Here is a 22,281-nt window from a genome sequence, read left to right as displayed (position 1 = left end):
AATTGTATTTAATTATAAGTTTTTTTGGAAGGTGAAATGTAAATTTAATAGTTTGTAATTGTAAATTTTCATGTTTGTAATTGTATTTGTAAAATTTCATGTTTGTAATTGTAATTGTAAATTTTCATGTTTGTATATATATGCATATTATTTTCACATGATGGATGAGTTTGAGATAGATGAGCTATTAGGTCTAGTACCACCTCCACCTCCACCTCCACCTCCACCCGATCAGTTGAGACGGACAATTAGGATGAATATTGATGTTTTGATTAGAGATATTCATACTATTAGGTGTGAGCCTCATCCACCTCCTCAGTTGTTACGCCTTGCAGATAGCATGCAAGGCATTGTACAGTCTGTGCAAGAATTAGATAGCGAGCTAGATAGCTATCATAGTTGGCATGATGGATTGCGTGCATTTTACGCTAATGGCCTCACATACAAACAAGTTAATGAATTAAAAATAACGAAAATGGATTTGAAAAAATATTTTGTGAACCCTAAGATGGGTGAGGAGATAAATCTGAAGAAGCCACGGATCTCTATTTGATGGTGTAGGCACCCGGGCACTGCTAGCCACTTTTGGGAGCGGTGGTGGATGGTCTTTGACCATCCACCACACTCCAATCATAAGGTCCTGATGTATTTTTTGAATAAGTTATGGGCCGAATTTGAATTGGGCAAAAAGCCCAATTACTTTGATATTCGATCATTTCAGGGGATTGGGAGAGGCATGCCCCAGGATAGGCTAGGAGCAAAATTGAGCAACAAGGTTAGAAACTGTGTGCGTGATGATCCATTGGATCCTCTTCCATCACCAGTTGTTCCAGCACCTGCCCATCATCGACCAGTGGATTCTACTCTAGGTTCATTGAGTGCTCTGTCGGGCAATTTGGTATAGCAGTTGAGGGAGGTGAGGGCTGCCCCCAGCTTAGCACATGTTTGCATGAGTTGTGGGGATGTATGTAGAGGTCCATAGAGTGAGGCTGCCCCTGGAGGAGATGGTGATTTTGATGATGTTGAGGAGGCTGCACATGCTGATGCTACCCATGGTGGTTATGATGATGTCGAGGAGGCTGCACATGCTGATGCCATCTCTTCATATGTTGATCTCCTATGGGCAGACAATTATCAGCCTACAGAGGTACAAATTTATTTGTATAATTTATAATGCAATATTAAATTCCTTATATATACACATATGAACCATAACATGAGTCATTTTTTTCTGAATGGAGGATGGATCATACCACATCATTGAGGAACTGACAACATGTTACCTCAATACCTAGAGATGTTGGCACCCCATTTACGGTATGCACTTTCATCTAGATACATTGTATTGATATGTACATTTAAAATAAAAAATAATTTTTTTAATGTAATGATGTATATGATATGTTTTTTCAATTTTGTAGGGTGCTTCATGTAGCACTAAGGTGGGTAGTTCTTCATGTGACCCGTGGACCACTGAGGCTCAGCCTCATATACCACTAGTATGTTCTTCATCCATTAATTTGAAGTGTTTACATGCTTACTAATTTATGTACAACTTTGATTCATGTTCGTTATTTTTTGCAATTGTAGGCTTCTGGATTGTTTGATGGCGCATCACATGTACGCCTTCGACCATCAGTTACTTTGCCTGCATCACATGTATACTTTTCTGTGATAATCTTGTAGTCTATATATATACTTTATAATTTATGTATATATACAAGTTTGATTCATGTTTTATATATGTTGTTCAAGTCGATACTACTACTAGTATTGGTATGGCTATGGGATTGAGCCAGATGCAACCATTGACATTATCATTTGAGGTGACGATTAGAAAAATAATTTCTAATTTGTTTATACTATGTACCTGGCTTTTATAGGGATTATCAAAATTGATGTACAATGTTTTTTTTTGCAGGACTTGACTACGACCACTTTTCTTGTTCATGATAGTGGACCTCCACATACCAGTGAGGGCATTGTAGAGCACGATCGTATGGTAATTTATTTAAAAAAATTTAGTATTTAATTACTTTATAAGTGAATTATGCAAGTAACTTATTCTCATGTTAAATCTTCTTCTCATGTAAAATCTTTTAATAATGTACAGGAGGGTGTAGACACTGATACTGCACAGGAGGGTGGAGTCACTGATACTGCACAGGAGGGTGGAGACACTGATACTGCACAGATACATGATGGTGCATCTTAGAACCATGTGCAGCGGGATGATTCATCTCAACCACCTTCACGTGGACTGAAGAGGACTGCAGATGAGATGCATGTGAGTTCTTAGATTGTATATTTTAGATCGTGTCATGTTATTGTATTGTGGACTTTTTATGCTGACACTTGTTATGTTATCCTGGGGCTTGTTATTATGTGATTATATATAGGACTTGTTGTTATGTGATTATATATAGGACTTTTTATTATGTCATTTCCTTGCTATTATGATATCAGGTTGTGTTATGTTATTTGGCGCACTCTAGTGATTATATATGTGATACATTGTTTTGTTATTATGTTGTTTATGAAACCAAAATTGTATCATGCATATAAATTTAAAAGAGTTCACACGAGTAACACAAACTTACATGCATATAAATTTGATATGAAAATTATAAAAGGATTATTAATTATAAATGAATCTCATAGAGGAATCCAATAGATTGATGGAACTAAGGCTAACCAAATTATTAGGAAGGTTTGAAGAACATTAACACAAGTAACACAAACTTACATGCATATAAATTTAAAAGAGTTCACACAAGTAACACAAACTTACATGCATATAAATTTGATATGAAAATTATAAAAGGATTATTAATTATAAATGAATCTCATAGAGGAATCCAATAGATTGATGGAACTAAGGCTAACCAAATTATTAGGAAGGTTTGAAGAACATTAACACAAGTAACACAAACTTACATGCATATAAATTTAAAAGAGTTCACACAAGTAACACAAACTTACATGCATATAAATTTGATATGAAAATTATAAAAGGATTATTAATTATAAATGAATCTCATAAAGGAAGCTACAAACATAGTATTGACTTTCCTCTTAAGTTGACCACACTAGTTTACTAGTGTATTGATGGTTTATTAGTACGAATAGTAGTGGTTTACTAGTTGAATTTCCTCTTAAGTTAACTTACAATTAATCTATGAAGAGATTACGATAAAATAAATATATCATAAAAAATTAGAATTCAATTGTAACACAATTACAATGTGCACAAAATAACATTAAGAAGAAGATAACTAATACAATGTTGTTTATGAAACCAAAAATGTATCAAATGTAGACAAATACAATGTTAAAGGGACAATGAAAAACAATTATCATGATTAAATATAAAAGAGTTCACACAAGTAACACAAACTTACATGCATATAAAATTGATTCAACCTAATGTACCATCTGCATCCTCTCTCTTTTGCAATGCGTCTATGATTGCCTCATGCTCTTCTACTGAAAGTGTCCACAATACCTTATTGGCAGGTCTACCTTTGTATCAGCTTTCTAATTTGATGTTTGTTGCCACCACCAAATGAGAATAGTGTATAATCTTCTTTTCTGATTGGTAGTCTTCATAAGCTGGTAAGCCATTACTTCTTGTTAAGTATTTGCGTAGCCATGTACCAACTACCACAACAGATCCAACTGGATACTGAAAACCATCATCATCTACTTGATCACATATCAACTTTTTCTTCGGTTTTACACATCTAGATAGCCAATACTCAACCTTCTCATCATTATCTTCAGGTGCAACAACAACATACACATGTCCTAGAAAACAAATTCAAGTACATGTAGAAATAAAACTTGTTAGAATTTATAATTCAAATATGAAATCATAAATTATATGGAAATACATAAAAATATATAATTTAAAGTTATAAACAATCAATTGAATTAAATTACCAGGTTGTATGAGGTCTGAAACACGATCATAATCTTCTAATGCAAATGCATGATTGGGGTTTTCATTTCTTCTAACATCTTCATATTGTGCCTCAGTAGGTGTTAAGGATTTGTGTTGCCATTCTTCGACCCATTTCGTATTCTCGCATTCTTCCCATTCACCTGCAACACAAAATTGACAAAAACATGCAAGCTCTCTAGTCCATATAGTCCAAGTGTTAGAATTAGAACTCTTAAATGAATGCCATCTAGCTGACCCATTGATTGTATCACAATCATATCTTGGAAGGATATTTTCCTCTTTAACTAGCCAGAAGAAACGTCTAATTGTAGAGTTCTAACTTGATCCTGTGGATAAATTTGCACTACACCAATCCACAATTGCACTTGCATTTTTAAATTTAGCCTTTTCCTCGAATTTGAGTTGCTCTCTACAAAGGGATCTCTTAACACATGCACCGGCACTGTCATGTTCTCCTTTCCTGTGTCCAGCCTCAAAAAAACTCCACATGTGTTTGATATTAGTTTTCTTATGAATCCTACTCAACCAATAAAATATTCTAGCATTCTTGAATTTCCATGTGCAATTATCAGACCATATTAGATGTTGTGTCATCTGAATATCTCTCTCCCTCAAATTCTCAAAAAAGGTCTTGAAGCAAAACTAGACAAACTCATATGAGTGTAATTTATTATCACTCATATAGAAATGGTACTCTCTCAAAATTTTGTGATCCTCTTCTGTACTATCTGGTGCATGCCTATAGACAATATGGACAAAAATTGATACTTGTACTGAATTGTAGTATTGTGATTGGACCTCATCTTGTGGTGCAAGCATGTAGTTCTTTGCAAAGTCAACAACCGAAAGTATACTACCAATAGGAAATGTATCCTTACATATTCAAAACTGACCATCGAGCCATCTAGCATTTTGAGTGTGTTTAACATATTTAGGTACGATGTTACTCTTGAATTCATTCATAAATGCATGAACACTAAATTTTTTAGTGATTAGATCGCATCGTTTTCCAACCTTTCCATCCTTCAATGGATACTCAACAGTTTTAAATCTTTTAACATCAACTAATTGTTGTCCAAAATCATTTGAAAGATTTTCATGCAAACATTCATCCAACAATGCAAGATTGCCACATATATCACATACACCAAAAACACATGCATTGAAAATAAACTTTTATTCATTTAGTGGGTTGCAAAACAAACTTGAAATAAACTCCTTTATAGTTTCACATGGTATATTTATACCACATTCTTGGAACATTCCATTACTATGCATGGTAACACGTATATATCGAAATACATCATAATGGTAGTGAAATTGAACATGAGTTTTGCAACAACATGTGACTCTTTCCTTGTTAATTCGAACATACCAAGGTTTACACTTTTCAAAAGACCTTTGACAAATGCTAATAGTCAACACCTTATCATCCAAACAAATTTTATACAATTCAGTTTGAGTCATGTCCAATAGGTGTTTTGGATGTGGATCACGAATTTTTGACCCAACTCTTAATTTAAGAACATCTCTAACATTAGGTGATACTCTCATATTATCGTGCCAGAATTTTTTGATCAAATTTTTGACTCCACCAGTAAGTTTCATATCAGACCTTGGTAGTCTACCACTAAAAGTCCACAATTTGTTTGGCGGATCAATTTCAAAATTACATCTTCTTTTTACAGCTCTTGACAAAGTTTTGTGATGAATATTAAGATATCCACTTATGTTACTCATCATTCTTTTATTAGAAGTTGTTTGGCTTACTAAAGCTATTGTTATTGCCCGGCGTGCCGCATTTTTATCTTTAGAACGACTTTTCTTTCCAATTGTATCAAAGGCGCTAGCAACAGTCGATACAACTTGTTTTAAAGACTTGTCCTTCTTCTTGGGTTTGACTTAAAATCCTAACTTCTTCATCACTTTTCACATTTTAGTCATTTTAATTAGTTGTACCATTAATTGACATTGAAACCCAATTTTCTTATTATAAAAAAAATGTCTAAACAATCTATTTGCATGTGTCCTAATATGTCTCCATGAAACCAAGCCACGAAGGTTGTCTAGTACATCACTTTTAATTTCAAAATTTTCAAGAAGATGATTATCATTCAAACATGTTTCATTTTTAATTGGTGTTTCCATGTCTACATACACATTATTGGTTTTAGTTGTAGGTGGATTTTCAATTTCATTTGAAGTTTTAAATTCGGTTTCAATTTCAGTTTCAAGTTGAGATCTAGTTTCATTTGGGGTTTCAACTTGGTTTTTAATTTCAGTTTCAACTTGAGTTCTAATTTCATTTGGGGTTTGATTTTCAATTAGAATTTCATTTAATAAGTAACCTGCTTCTACTAAATCACCAATTTCTTCATGAGAAAAAACATAGGGCTATGAAGACATACATGTATCCAATAATGGATTAGAAAATGCACCTGAATTAAATGGTTCTATTGTGTTTCCTTCGTAGCATTTATGGTCTCATTGATGTTCTCCTCTTCTAAAATGATTGTGGAACTTGAAGCTCCTTCTCTCATTCTTGATCTTCTCTCTCGTTGACACATTGCCTCCTTCTCCCTATTTGTTGCAATCTCCTCAGTTGTCAGAACCTTCCTTTGCCTCTTCCTGTGTTGATTTGATCCCATGGCTACACCAAAATTTGAATTCGAATTGATTTCCTTACCAAATTGACAATAAGACAAACAAAGAGAATGATTAATCAAAACATTCTCTTTGCAGATCGTACCTATCAGGCAATGATTGAAAAATCATTCAATCATTGGGATTTGTGCTTGTGGGCCAGATTCTGGCCCAACTGATCTTTTCAGAAACGGACGCTTGTTTTTTGAATTTAAAAAACGGGCACCCGTTTATTAAAATTAGGGGCGGGAAACAACCCTGAGCTTTATTTTTTGCTTCAGGAGAGGCTTGGTGGGACAAAGCCTATGCTTGGACCTCCAAAAAAATGACTAAGGTAAAACGACATTAGATTTCTACCTTGGCCTAATTTTTTGAGGGTCTTTTTGATTGAATTTTTTGACGAAACGAAAACCCATTAGAGTTTTCAGCGTCCTGATTTCAAAAATGTAAATTTCATATTGATAAGATTACTTTTATTATTTTAGTATTATTTATTAATCAAAAGTGGAACCTAAACTTAAAATACCAAGGTTCACTAAAACTTTAATAACTTTTTTGTTTTTAGGATTTTAGAAAAATAAATTATATGACATCAATCTACATACAATTATTTTGAATATTAAAAAATAAATGAAAAATATGAAATTTTCATCAAATTATGGTGGTCGTACACCCGATGTTTTGAAAATATACTTTATTGTCAGTTAAAAATTAATAAATAAAAAAATATTCAATAAAAAAATAAGAAAAAATATTCTCATCAATATTTGGTGTCTTAGGTATCATTCCCAGAAGGATTTGCAAAAATTCATTTATTTGCATCAAAAGAGGGTGGTTGTACACGTGTGGTATAGTCCTGAAACAGGTATTTTGAAATACTGGTTTTTAAACATGCCTACTAAAAACGGATTTATAGCATGTGGGTATTAAAATAAATTACATATTTGAAAAGTAGACTCTGAGCACTACATTTTCTATTACTAAATTTTTTTGAGATTCAATCTCTAAGTGCATCAAATTTTGACATCAATCGACAGAAAATTTGAAAAACAGAGAAAACACTCACTTTTTGCCCAAAAGTGGGACTCAACTTCTTGCAGCCACCCAAAAGGTATATTCTCATTCGTGGTATTGCTCCCCCTGATAATAGCTTTGTTCTTAATTCTCACTTTGCTAATGATAGCTTATTATTCATTCAAATCTCTCAAGGAGAACTCAACGATAAACTTGATATTTTGGCCCTGTTTTGTTCAACATTTAGATCTCAAATATATCATCATGAAACTAAATTTTGGATGGCTTCAATTGATCAACCACCTCCTTAGGTTCCCTCACAATGGAAATTCAATAATCACAGTGTAATTTCAAGGTACCTTGGCATCCTTTTTGGAATTAGAGTGTCTTTATATGAAATGTGGAAGTGGTTTATCAATAAATTTAAAAACAAGCTTCAACTTTGGTCAAGCAAATTTCTTACTATGGGTAGATGCATTCGAATTAGTAACAAAATCCTTATTGAAAGTCATGTATACATTTCATCATGTTGGCTTCCTTCTAAAAGTTGTTACAATCAACTAACTCAATTAATTAGAAGGTTTCTATAGGGAAAATGGAACCAAAAAAAAGGCCAACCAATTGCTTCATGGCTATTTTCCATTCACCCAAAAAATAAAGGATCTCTAAGAGTGATTGATCCTCTTACACAAGGGATATGCCTCATTGCTAAATGGATCACTAAATCTCTTCACAAAGCAACCCCATGGAAGTCCCTTATTAGGCATAGAATTGTTATAGCCAAAGCCAATAATGCTTGGAAAGAGGTTGGATGGAAAGCTAAAATCTTTATGGCAAAGTACTTCAACCTTAAGCCTCCAGACAATTTTTAAGCATATGGAAAGCTTGGCAACTACCATCTCTTCTTCTTCAATGGAAAGGACAAGATCTTAGTCATGACATGAGTTTCTCTGCTTCTTCTATTTGGTGGAATAGACTGATAAATTTCCAAGAGAAGCCTTTTGCTACTAGTTCTCAATAACATAAAAAATCCTATTCAAAAAAGGCATTATGGAATTTAGGGATTTATGGGAGTTCACAACTTTAACTTGGAAAAATGATATGCATCTCCTGAATGAATTCAAATTATCCAAAAGACTTATCAATGGCATTCACAAGGTGCAGGGTTTAGTTCCTTTGGATCTTCAAGTAAAACTCTCTACTCCCATCTTGTGCAACTTCTTTAAGGATTGGAGATCAAAAAATTTCCTTCTCAAACTAATCTACCTTAAAATCCTCCCTCCAATCCAAATTCAACTAAGACCTAATCTGAAGTGGAGTTTGAATTGGATAGGATTCAAGTGGTAGAACCTAAGCAATGTTGTGTGGAAATCCAAAACTAAGGCCACAACTCAATTTTTAGCATGGAAGATTATTCATTATAAAATTGCTATGGGTGAACATCTTACATTTCTTGCCAATAATTCCATTAAAATGCCCCTTTTGTGTCAAGCTAGAAACTATCAAACGTGCTTTTTGGACTTGCAAGCATACTCAACAATTTTGGCAAGCAATTATGTCTCTTATTCCAACCATAGTTAACAGAAAATTAAAATGGAAATAAGCTCTTCTTGGGCCGCACTACTCTCATAATGTAATCTCAAAATCTTTTCATCAATGTATTTTTTTATCTATTTGGATGATCCGATGTAAAGCTATGTTCTCTAGTGTTTTTCCTCCTAGAAAAAGTGAATTTGCATGGTTTCTTTCTCTAATATTATTTTACAACAAGCATCTCTTGCTAAGTCCTTGAAGGAGCAACACAACAACAATTTAGAGCTACAATCTGGTAACCGTTGCTAATAACTACAATAGATCCCTACGTACAATGTTCAATATTATTACAGATGATCATGTCCTTTGTACTCTCGAAACCGTTATCTTCTTTTGTTTTAATTAATAAATATATTTTTCTATAAAAAAATTATAGATACTACAAAAGAAATCACCCCACAAATATAATTATTTTTATATAATTTGAAAATTAATTTCTATAATTATTAATACTTTAATATAATGAAAAATAGATGGACGTTTAATACCCAATACACACACCGTCTAAGTTTTAAAACCAACTCAGTTGATACATTCCTCTAAGTTTTCTACCATCTCATGTCAATTTTCCTTTGATTTACGAGCTTGGGAGTAATAAAACCAAAGTTTCAAGTATCGATATTGACTCAAAAGTTTTCGATACCTCACTGAAAAACCAATATAAATTAAAGGGGCAATAATAAAATCAAACTACATTAAGGCTAGCTAGTAAAACTGAAAACTTTTGTGAATCCTGATAGCCTATGCACCTATAGGCCGTATTGCCATTTCTGTTAACCTCTGCAACACAAAGTAAGTAGTAACCGCTCTTAGAAAATAAATTCAAGGAAAGCGATGGTACGAGTAAGTCACAGTAAATAAAACTGTACTAAAATCATCATAGTTATTGGTGCACTTGATAAATAAAAGTAATCCTCAGATTGTACTCACAAATGTCACACATTTGTTGCTTAATGATTCGAAGCTCATTCAGAGCAATTTGATTAATGATGAGATGGCCACATCAACGCGCATCAAAGTTCTGTACAGGCGTGTAAGCGGGAGACGTACAGAAATAGGAATTCATCAAATTACAGTGACTGCTACTTACAAAAATAATGTATGCGATCTCATCATGTGATTCTGCCAGTTCTTTGCCAATCTGAAATGTCACGCATTTTTTGTGTCTTTTGACGGGACTGCTCAATGCCTTGTGAATATGCAGGGCTGTTAAAAGAAAGAAATGGAAGCGGAAAAGAGTAAAGAAAGATTAGCAAATATGAGGGAGACGAGCTTCAAGGCCGAGGAAAATTATGGTAAATGTCGGAGTAATAGCCAGAAAACACAACGCAGGAAAGAATTAAAGAGCAGCGAGGATGTATGCTTCATTTGCTTGGATGGCGGAGACTTAGTTCTCTGTGAGCAAGGGTATGTAAATTGCCGTTTGGATTTAAGTATTGTTACGGTTAGTATTTTTCTTCATGAGAAGGATTTTGATGCTGTAGAATTTTGAAGAAATACATTTGTGGTTAGAATTTACGAAATTTTATTTTAAGTTCGAGAGAGAATGATTGTTTTGAGCTGAAAATTTTCAAATCTGTGGCGTTATTTTAGTCGTCGGCTACAATTTTACAAGTTTTATTTTGAGATTTGAGAAACAATATTTATTTTTCAAGTTGCAGGTTTCCATATCTCTATGTTTAAATCATGATTGAAAAAATATTTAAGAGGCACATTTGAAGTGATTGTTCAGTGCTTCCTTTTTAACAGGCTATTTATCATTCTTAATCGCTTTATTTTGATAAAAATGAATAAAGTCAGTAAAGTTTCTGAGAAGTTTTCCCTCGCAGGAGTAAGTTTTATTTTTTAGAGAAAAAGATTTTTTGAAAGAAACGCTGGTTTAAAGTATATTTCCATTTTCGGGTTCAACTGGTTTTCTTGAAGTGATTCCATTTGGGAGCAGAAATTAGCTCTTTCTTCTGTTTTTCTTCGATGCCAGTTAAAGTTCTGGGTGTCTTGCAAGGAAATATAAGATCAATTAATTTTTTATTTTTATCTTTTTTTCTGCAAATCAAAAGATTTTCCTTTAATATAAATAAATATTCATGTGGTGTGGTGGTATAAAAGCCCTCGATAAGAAAATATTAAACTAATCAAATTCATTTTTTTTCCAAATTACTCATTTAATATACGTAATTTTAAGTAAATATTTCTTAATAATTTTTTTATATTAATATATATTATATTTGAAATAAACACATCTTAAAAATATATATTTTTATTATTTTTATTATAATAATTTTTTTTTTTTTAATATTTTAAGATTTGAATTCAATATCATTTAGATGTCTATTACAATGATTCTGAAATTTTAAGGTATATATTGATTACACAATTTAGATTGAATTATGTCTTCTTTTTTTAAATCTTTTATTTGATAGTATTTTTTCATTTTTATTAAATTTGTTATAATTTTTCTTTCAACCCATGTATTACAGATCTTGTGCAAAAGCATACCATCAAAGTTGTGTTAATCGAGATGAAGAATACTTCGAACAAAAAGGAACATGGATTTGTGGTAAGAAATTTCTCAAACTCTGTAAGATTTAGAAACATGCATATAAATTGTATAAAATTATAAAAGATTTTAAATGTAGAATAACTAAATTATCATACATTAGAATTTCATGTTTTCTCCTGATAAAATATCTAAGATATTATTTTATTATATCTAATTCTGCAAACAGAAAAAAACAAAAAAAAACAACAACACAATGTTGTCGAAGATATAACCAGCACCATTTATTTAATATATGCATTTAGAATATAAAATATATAAACTTTTTCAATATTGGTTTTAAAACATCACCTTAGAAAAGTAGTTTTAATGTCAATTGTTTTGAATTCTGAATCAAGAGACCAATGAATTTTATTCGTGTTATTTCAGGTTGGCATTTATGTAATGATTGTGGCAATCAAGCGAAATTCTTCTGTTATACATGTGAAACTTCTTATTGCAAAGTTTGTATCAATGAAGCTGATTTTATCCTCGTCAAGAAAACAAAGGGCCTCTGTGAGGATTGCTTTAAACTTGTCAACATGATCGAAGAAAATAAGAATGTTGATTCAGAGGGAGTACGTTTTCTATACTTTCCATTTCATAAATTAGTTAAATTTATAGAATTTTATATAATAAAACTTATAGTTTTAAGAATTATAATTGATGAAAAAAATATATATTTTGAATTTTTTTTTCCTAAATAGAAATTTAGATTATTGATAAATATTTTTTAATTTATTTTATAAAAATATTATAAAAAATAAAATATAAAAAAGTGCTATTATAAATTTTGAGTTTTAATTTAATTCATGTATAGTGTAACATATGATATAAAAAATTTAATAAGATAATATCTAAAATTAATAAAATAAATTGTATGATTATAAGATCCGATTTTTTTTAATTATATTAAATAACTTTGAAAATATTTAACACTTTTTTAATTTAAATTTTATCTTAATTTTTCATTTCTAATAATTTAGTTAATTCTTCTCATAAAAATGATTCTATGATAAAAATACATGTTTGAATGTTATGAACTAATACATTTATAATATGTGAATAATAAATCATTAAACACTTTCCTAGTTATGATATGTGTTCTTTAATTAGTGAGCCTTTTATTTTTATTTTTGAAAGATTGTTCAATTAATTTAAATAACATTATTTTTAAAACAACTTTCTTCTAAAAAAATTAAATTTTTTTTATTATTTTAATGTATTTTTATAGAAAATCATATTTTAGATATCTGAATTTTCAAAATTGATTATATCTCTCATGTTCATGACTGCTTAAATTTGAGGGTCAAACTTTATCTCTCATGCATATCTCATAAAACTTTTAAAATATCATGTCATAAATTAAATATTTATTTAGTTGTAATCATATATAATTTTAAATTTTGAACAGTTAAAAAAAATCCCCTTACATAAAGAACAATCGTCTTTTTTTTTTTTCAGCCATCAAATTTAAGCCCTCTTCTCTTTTTTTTTTTTAATAAAAAATTTACTTTTATAATTCAACACTAATTTAAAGATTCATATGTTATAAGCTCGTACGAGTAGGTGAGTTGGCTTGGGCAGTTGCTCCCCATGGTCTCGGGTTCGACTCAATTATTTTAGATAGAAATTATAATCTTAATGAATATAAAATAAAAATTTAAAATAAAATAAAATTTAAGTACAACCAAATCAAGAGGTAAACTAGTATGTGAAAAGGAATTTGACTTAACTACCATAGACCATATTTTTATTTAAAACATATGAATCTGTAAGTGCATATCAAAATTTTCGAAGGGCAAAAATATTAAGAGGATGATGGATCCCTTTTTAAAACTTTGGCTTCTAAGACCTTTAATGCTTAAAAAAAAACTATAAATATGCTGCTGATAATCAAATTGTTCAAAGATGACGATGGAAAGTTAAGTCGATGCTAGGTTCTAGATATACAGGTGCATGTGACCAGGTATAAGTAAGCACATCTTCAAAAACTACGGTTTGGTTTTTTCTGTGGATTATTGGTATTCATTCATTTAAACCTTCGGAGTGGTGCCTTAGATATACAATACATATACTGGTTCTCATTGAGATGGCAACAAAGTTCTAAGCAAAGAGAGTGTGCATCTCACCAAAAGTACTTTGCTGGAAGTTTGTTTTGTAAAATTCCCTCGAAAAGAAAACCAATCAAAATTGGATTGCTTGGATCAGAGGACTTGTTTAATAGGTGAATTATTGATCAATAATAGAGATTATACTGTAATCTTCTATTAGGATTGAGTGTAGAATAAAATACATGCTTGGATTGCAACGAAAAAATATTAACATTAATCAATCAGCCCATTTAACTTCCATAGAGCCATTTTTTGAGATGCCAGAATTTGAGATTCAATATATTGACATTTAGTAAATCGGTGAGAAATAATTGTAGGTCCATTGAATTTCAACTATGCTACATTGAACCAACAACTCTAGGAGGTGATTCCATGTATTTCCTAATAAAGTAATGTCAGCCCAATTCAAAAGAAGGAAAGATACTTGGATGTTGATTGGAACAACCCTGTGATGAACGATATCGCCCTAAAGAGAAGGAAAAACCTTCAGGGCTTATGCTCTTGGACAGGAAACTATAAGATAAACATTATAGATATTAATGTGATCACTTGGGCATGATGACTGCTCCTAGAAAGTGAAAGTTGCCATAGCACTTACAAATTCTTAGTCACTACAGGAGATAGCAGGCAGTTTAGTAGATATAAAATAGGAAGACAGAACATTGAACAAACATTTGTAGCGTGGGAGAAAACCCATTCAATACAACTCAGAAATTGTCGCTTGCAGAAAATGTTTCATACCAAGAATGACAAAAGAGAGAGGTGAGACAGAAATTTATTGTTAAAAAATCTTATTCCTTGTGAATTTAATATGCAGAACATGTAAGGTCCATTTCAACAACCTCTCATGGTTACTTCAATTTCACTACTGCTAAAGGTCTTGGAATTGCCTGGTCCAGTAGTTTTAAATAATAATTTTAGGAAACCCTTGGACAGATATCAAAATGATCCTTAAAAACTAAGCAAGGTTCAGTGGTTCTCTGTTAAAATTTCTAGGCATCTTGGAATGATTTTGTATATAATTTCGCCTACATAGCATGTGTAGTGAATGGAATATTCATTCATTATTTCAACATTTCAAGTGAAAATATACTTGTGGGTGTATTAACACTTCTACCATATATCCATCATTTGATTTATCGACAGTTCTTCCTTATTTTGTATAATTCTTTGATTGAGCTTTAGCCCTTTAAACCATTTGACACAGACTAATGAAAGCTCATGAAACACCCTTCACTGAAGTAATTATGTGCTAGTTTTTTGAATTCAGAAATTCAGAGTTTACAACTTTTTGTCGCTTATTTACATCTAACATAAGTTTTTTCTAAGAGTTATCTTCTATGTTTTTTTGCAGAATGAAGTAGATTTCACTGACAAGGGAACTTATGAGTTCCTGTTCAAGGATTATTGGCTTGAACTAAAAGATAAACACTCATTAACATTGGCAGATCCTCATAAAGCACAAATTCATGAAGACGATATTAAGGATGACACAGATTCAGAAAGAATACTTGAGAAAGATAATTTATCAAATACTGTCTCAGGTAAGAAGTTTGACTTGCAAGATGAGGCGAAATTTAAGGAGGACAAACGAAAGCAGTTGAATACAAAGAGGTCAAGATATAAAAGGTCTGAAGAAATGGAGTGCCAATTAGAAACCAAGAGTATACCATTGGTAAAGAATTTTGATGGATGGGCTTCAAAGGAACTTATAGAACTAATTGCGTACTTAGGTGAAGAGACCAAAAATCCTTTTTCTTGGGTTGAAGTAAAGAATTTGCTATTGAAATACATTTCCAAGAATAAACTAAAACATCCTTTTAAAAGAAATCATGTTCTTTGTGACCCAAGATTGTATAAGCTCTTTGGCAAGGATACTTTGCGGCTCCCTGAAATGTATAAGCTTCTTGAATCACACATAATGCCAAAGCAGGGAAATATTAAAGATGAACCTCAGAGGGTGGCTGTAACTACTGATGATAGTCACATGGATATGGGGGGGAATAAGGTGCCAATAGACATAACCAAGAGAGAGAAAAGACATAAATTGAAAAAGAATGCAGATGGCGATAAAGGTCTTACAGAGAATCTAAACGAATTTGCTACCATAAATATGCATAATGTCAGATTAATATACTTGCAACGAGGTGCTCTTGAAGATCTTCTGGAAGATCTTAGAACTTTTAGTGAGAAAGTTACTGGCTCTTTTGTAAGGATAAGATTAACAGGAACAAGGAACCAACGAATGCTGTGCCATCGACTTGTTCAAGTTGTGGGTAATAATTAATAACCATGCCCCTTAGAGACTGTGATTCCACTATTAGATTTTATTCAGAGCTTAGACAGAAATATGATTTCAGCTTGTAATTATATTGATCTGATATATTATTCGGGATCTATAGGTACAAAGAAAGTGCAAAAAGCTTACATAACAGAGAGGAAAACGACAGACCTTATTCTGGAAATCTTGAATTTGGACAAGGAGGAATACATTTTTATTAATGAAGTATCCAATCATGATTTCACCGAGGTATGTTATTTAAGAGCAAAGCATTATTCTTTTGTTGAAAATGGTAATGTATATCTGGAGTGAATGCTTCATAATAATTACACAATTTTACCATTAAATTTTAAGTATTTTAACTTTCCTTGCCTTATGCAATGTATTCCATGCTGTGCAATTACTCATTAATTAGACACAGATGCTTTACATTTAATTGAAACATTTTTTGTTTTGTTTTTGGCATCATATCAAGCCAAAATTCAAAATATTATAAATTACAAGAATAAGTTCACCCTTTCAGTTGATTACAAGTGTCCACCCTGTATACCTTTCAGCTAGAATGGGAAAAAATAAGCATTCTTGCTAGAATGTCTTCTTTATCAGCCAAAAAAGTGCTTTTCCTTACCTTGTTATGCTGCATGCATCTTCAAAACATTGGTGAGATTTCTAACTTACTGCCCTCTCCTAAGTGAGATTGCATATTGAATTTCTAAGGGTATGTTTTTTCAAAAGCATTTGTCTACATTTTTAGAGCCATGAATTGGTCAGAAAAAATTTCTGGGCCTTTTTCTACTTCATGTGAAGTTCAGTTTGAACTTTTAATTTGTATCAACATTACCACCAAAAGGCATCTGAGCCAACTTCTAACTTGGATCTTATCTTTATGTTGCTTCTTCATGGAAGCATGCTGCTCTGAGATTAGTACAAAGAGAACTTCATTTTGTTGGTTTGAAGCTTTATGCTCATATGTTGAACCTAGATAACAACTTGCAACTGAGCTTCAACATTGTCCAAATTGATATTCAGACAATCCTGAAATTGAGACTAAGCAGTGAGTATACAAAGTTCTCATAATATTCAACAACTAAAGCAGATGTAACTCTTTCTCCATTTTGTCTGGGCTTTAGATTTTTTGCTGTGCCGCATGTAACTTGAGATGATCATTGACTTTTTCCTATGCAAGCGATGGTCTTTCTAACATCTACCTCCACAGAAATTCAAGGTTAGTGTTCAAACGTATCCTTGAAATATTTAAGTCTTCAATATATTAGTTTTCATAACTCTTGAGAAATTAGAAAGAGAAATTCCATACATATGAATAGACAGAAATATACATGCATATACATTTATACATTTTCTATGTATAGATATGTATGTATACATACACACATACGTACAAAAATGGAAATAATAGGCTAATAGCCATGAAAAGATTTGGAAAATATTGAAATTGTTTTCAAAATGTGGATTAGGTTTGTCAACCTCTGTTATGAAGCATAATTCCATAGGGCCCACACTTTTGTTGTATAATATAATATAATGCCTATTTTCAAGAAGAAGAAAAAGATACTTCATAAATGCATTCAAGAATTCAAAAAACACAGCTATATTATTCATATTAATACATTAATTATAAAACAACACATACACAGTACATATTCTCTCTACCATATGATTTTATGCCAAATCGACCATTGTCTCATATTTTTATTTAGAGGGGAACAAAGAAACAGTAGGTCACTTCTTTTTCAACTATGGAACTGCACATCTACCAAGACTGAAAATGTAACCAGTTGTTTTCTTGTCACCAACGAATCTTTTCCAAAAGTGAATATGCAAAATAAATCATCCCGGAATGATTCTCTTTTTCAATCCTCTACCACAATTAAACTCATCTTTCACCATTTTCGGTATTTCAGGCTTTAGCTTTCAGGTTTGGTCCACATGTTACCCAGGATTAAAAACTTACAGTATAAAACAAAACTAGCTGTGCAGTTATAATCTGAAGGAACCATCCAACCGATTGCCCGTCTGTTACTTCATTTGCAAGTTTCAAATCACTATAAATAAGAAATTTATGGCCCTAGGATAAGGCTTGCAAATGTCATTGACAGCATTTTTGGTAATTCTCAAACATATTTTATGTAGACATAAAAATGCAAGTCGGCAAAATTCTCTGGCTCAGCAATGATGTAATAAATGTAAAGCTAGAGATATTTAATTTCCACAGTACATGATATTGGATATTTCTGGATTTGATCGTGTAAAACTTTTTCCATCAATGTTCCAGAGCATTTCTCTTCTCTTGTTATCTATGTCTTGATGATGGATCATAGAGTGCAATTCAAAACATTGATGAAAAGAGTTTTATAGAGTCGAATCCAGAAACATCCAATATCAAAATGTGAATATGTCATACACAAATCTTCCAATGAGATCTACTTTGTCTTCGTTGCCTATGATAAGTAGATCACCAATGTACACTACAATATAACTTTGAGTCTTTGATACATAGAAGTGGATTTAGACCACTTTGGAAGACGTTAAACTTTATGAATACTTTTTAAAATCAAGCTCTAAGAATTTCCTCAAAATCCAAAGGGATTTCATCTAATTTTCAAACAAAATGCTCCATTGTGCATACAAGAAAGCTCATGACAATTTTATTCATTGAAGCACTTTTTAGGCTGGTATGGAGAATTATTCACTCGAATTGTGTTGACAAGAATAGTAGGACAAGTTTCTTTGTCATCAGCTCCATGTTTTTGCACAACTCACTAAGAAATCAGACTTGGCCTTATGTTGTCAGCTGAGTGATTTATCTTAAATTTGATTTTGTATGTCCATTTACATTCATTGATTATATGATCAAGTGACAATTAATCAAAACTGATCAACACTTTTTGTGATGTCCCCTTCTAGTTGACATCAGTCAGCTGAGTAGATTGGCCTATTACTGACCCTTGTAGGCTAATGAGGTTGGATGGAGGGTCCCTTGAGGGATGCAGCTTCTTCAGTGGTCAAAGTTTTACAGGATTGGTGTTCGTTTGAAGTCTCCAGAACTCTGTATGCATTACTTACTATTTATAGTAAGTTAGAGATGTTAGAGATGGACCCCTGCAATTTTTTGTAAAGGGGTATGATCGTATGCAGATTCATCATGCCAGTTCCCAGCTCAGACGACATTCAAAAATGTTGAGTAATAATGGAGATATTAATGCTTATTTAGTTTAAATAAACATTAATGGTTTTGAGCTTATATTATTAAGTTATAATATAATTTAATATTATAACTTAAGTAAGGGTCATGGTATCATCAGTTGGGGCCAGTTGAACAATTAAATTGAATGGAATTATTATTGCACCAACCATTGAACTATTAAGTGAAAATTACAAGTTATATTATTACTCATGCCAAAATTGCACAAAGGAGCTTTTTCAAGGAATTTCGACCTCCTTGGGAAAAGAGAATATATATTCATGTGAAAATCGTACAAGGCTTATTATGATGTTGTTGATTTGATAATTTCTTCTCTGGAGCATTGGGGTTTGTGAGAAACCAAGGGTTTCTGCAGAGTTCTAAGCTTGTCAACATTGGATAGCGTAGCATCTTCATTATAGCAGTAGTCAAAGGGTGTGAAATAATCACCTGATATTGCTTGTGGAGTTGGCATCATTCAGGGGTCATTATTGGGCTGATTGGAGGAATAAATTTCAGAATTTATTGTTAGATTAAGGACAGATGTTTGAGCAGATTGCATCGACTCAATAAAAGATTTAATTGCTGATTGTAGAGGGCCGTACTTATTGCTTTTGGCTGTTCACTACCAATCATACTCTTACACCTTCATATGGTATGATTTTGGGGTTAAGAGCTTCAGAAAAATTATTAAAAATTGAAGGAGGCGCCAAGGATAGGAGAACAATACGGCATCATCATTTAGGAATTTCATAGCTGGAAGGTGGAGTTACAGAGCCTTCTTCTTGTTGCTTTTTTGGCCAGCAAGGGTTTCAAAAACAAATAATCAATAAAATGGTATGTTATCTTGATGTAAACAATCTTGTGATGTGTATTGAAGAAGAATGAATAAAGAATATCATCTATTACTGAAATATAATTAGTTTCGAATTTTAGACGTTTCTTTTCTATTGTATGTATTGTTTTTATACAAAACCCTCATCAAAATACCAAAAAAAATTTGCAAACAAGTAAACAAACAAAACAAACAAATTCAGTACATCGGTTTGAGCCTTGAAGGGTTCTTACATCGGTATCAAAGCTTTGATCCTACCATCCTGGAGGGTTAAAAATTTCGTATGCTGCCATTGGAAATTGGTCCTCACATATATTATACACGCAAAAGGGCATTGTTGAATAGGGAACCAAATTTTGATAATCAGCAGGACACCAGGGGTGACAGAAGAGAGAACAATCCACCACCTGATGAGGCTGCAAAAGTGAGGGCAACCATGAGAGGATTACAGGATGGACAACAACAGATAGCCGATACACTTCAACAACTTACAATAGTCATTCAACAGTTGGCAAATCTCCAAAGGTAGAACTTGGAACAGGTAAATAACAGGAGAAGGCAAAATCAGGAACCTAAAGATAATAGGAGTGCAGTTGGGACTCTCAAAGCGCATCGAGCAGCTACCCACACTGTTGATCGACCTACAAGACCCACCTTTTTGAGAGATGAACCTGAAGAAGAAGAAGGAAGAGGAGATGGGGAGGCTGAGTTTGTAGATAATGTTATGGCGATGCATGATGAGTGGAGTTTGCTACCTCCTAATGTTAGAGAACATATGAACTTGACCAATATATGAGGAAAAAGAGAGACGGTGCGAGAGTTACGCAAGATAGAAGGCCTAGAAATCAGCACAGGGATTTGGAGTTTGCTACTAGCAATCTCACTTTACCTTTCTTTGATGGGAGTGGGACCATCACAGCACGGTCATGGATACATAAGTTGGACACCTTCTTCGCTTTAAGCCTATGACAGAGGGAGATGCAATAAAATTTGCCACATTGCATCTTGATGAAGTTGCTTACAAGTGGTGGCACAATGGGTTGATTACCTTACAACGTGATGAGATCACCACCTACCAAGAGTTTGCTGATTTGTTGGTGGAGAGATTTGATAAAAAAGATCCAGAATCCACCTTGCACAACTTAGACACTTGGGCAGTTTGGAGGCATACATTGGAGAGTTTCAGAAGTTGTCTTGTTTGGTTACCAACATTTAGAATCAACAGTTGGTGTTGTTGTTTGATGAAGGACATTTGGAACCTTTGAAGGGTTGGGTTAAGGCTTTTGATCCACCTACACTCCAAACAGCCATGAAGAAAGCAAGGAGCATGGAACTTGTACCTTCACAAAGAAAGTTTTCATCTAAAGGATCATCTTCTTTCAAAGATAACAAATCTTTCTCTAAGAACAAAGAAAAATCAGATTATAACAAAGATCAAAAAGGGAAATCAGCAGCTGCACCTTTGGATAGGGAGACATTAAATGATCTAAGGAAGAAGAAATTATGTTTCTACTACAAAGGACCCTATGATGCAAACCATGATTGTCCCTTAAGGCCAAAAGGGAAAGCAAATAGAGTTATGTGGGCTTATTATTGAGGACTCAGAATTTGAAAATTTGGACTAGCAAGCTGATCAAGAAGAATCAGAGGGTGAAAATGATGCAAAAGAGCTTGAAAAACTTGAGAAAATGGATGTTCATGAAGATGAAAAACTTAAGGAAGCACTCCTTACTGGTATTCAGCAAGAAGGCTCTTTCAGAATGCATGGTGTATTGGCTGGTCAAAAGGTGATTGCTTTGTTAGATACAGGTGCCACACATAACTTCATCGATGCCAGGCTTGTGGAGAGATGAGGCATGTGAACCGAGGAGTTTGAGGGCATTCAGGTTAGAGTTGCAAATGGTTGCACTCTTAAGTGTAACAGGATGATTACTGGACTCCTATTGCATGTGGACAACTATGAGTTCAAAACTGATTTTTATGTGGTGACTATGGGAGACATTGATTTGGTGTTGGGTATGTGGTGGCTACATGAGATAGGCAGGTTCACACTTGACCTACATGAGATGAAGATGTCTTTCACTGTGGATGGGAGGACA

General features: G+C 32.8%; 1 protein-coding gene across 1 annotated transcript; it reads left to right on the top strand.

Annotated features, from left to right (window-relative positions):
* Positions 1-9,930: 9,930 nt before the first annotated feature.
* Positions 9,931-22,035, top strand: LOC131072051 (zinc finger CCCH domain-containing protein 19). Its single transcript, XM_058008081.2, has 8 exons — positions 9,931-10,313; positions 10,419-10,621; positions 11,692-11,771; positions 12,141-12,328; positions 15,219-16,140; positions 16,267-16,394; positions 20,724-20,945; positions 21,808-22,035. The coding sequence occupies exons 2-8, from the start codon at positions 10,437-10,439 to the stop codon at positions 22,033-22,035; spliced, it is 1,953 nt and encodes a 650-aa protein (XP_057864064.2). The 5' UTR covers positions 9,931-10,313; positions 10,419-10,436.
* The last annotated feature ends 246 nt before the right edge of the window (positions 22,036-22,281 follow it).

This window comes from Cryptomeria japonica, chromosome 3 (assembly GCF_030272615.1).
Source record: "Cryptomeria japonica chromosome 3, Sugi_1.0, whole genome shotgun sequence".
NCBI classification, from domain to species: domain Eukaryota; kingdom Viridiplantae; phylum Streptophyta; class Pinopsida; order Cupressales; family Cupressaceae; genus Cryptomeria; species Cryptomeria japonica.
The sequence above is the reverse complement of the archived record's forward strand: the minus strand, read 5'-3'. Positions and strand labels throughout refer to the sequence as shown.

Coding starts and splice junctions, on each gene's coding strand:
- LOC131072051 (XM_058008081.2), top strand. CDS start 10,437: ATGGAAGCGGAAAAGAGTAAAGAAAGATTAGCAAATATGAGGGAGACG. Junction 10,622..11,691: donor TTAGTTCTCTGTGAGCAAGG/GTATGTAAATTG, acceptor CATGTATTACAG/ATCTTGTGCAAAAGCATACC. Junction 20,946..21,807: donor GGAGTTTGCTACCTCCTAAT/GTTAGAGAACAT, acceptor AATTTGGACTAG/CAAGCTGATCAAGAAGAATC.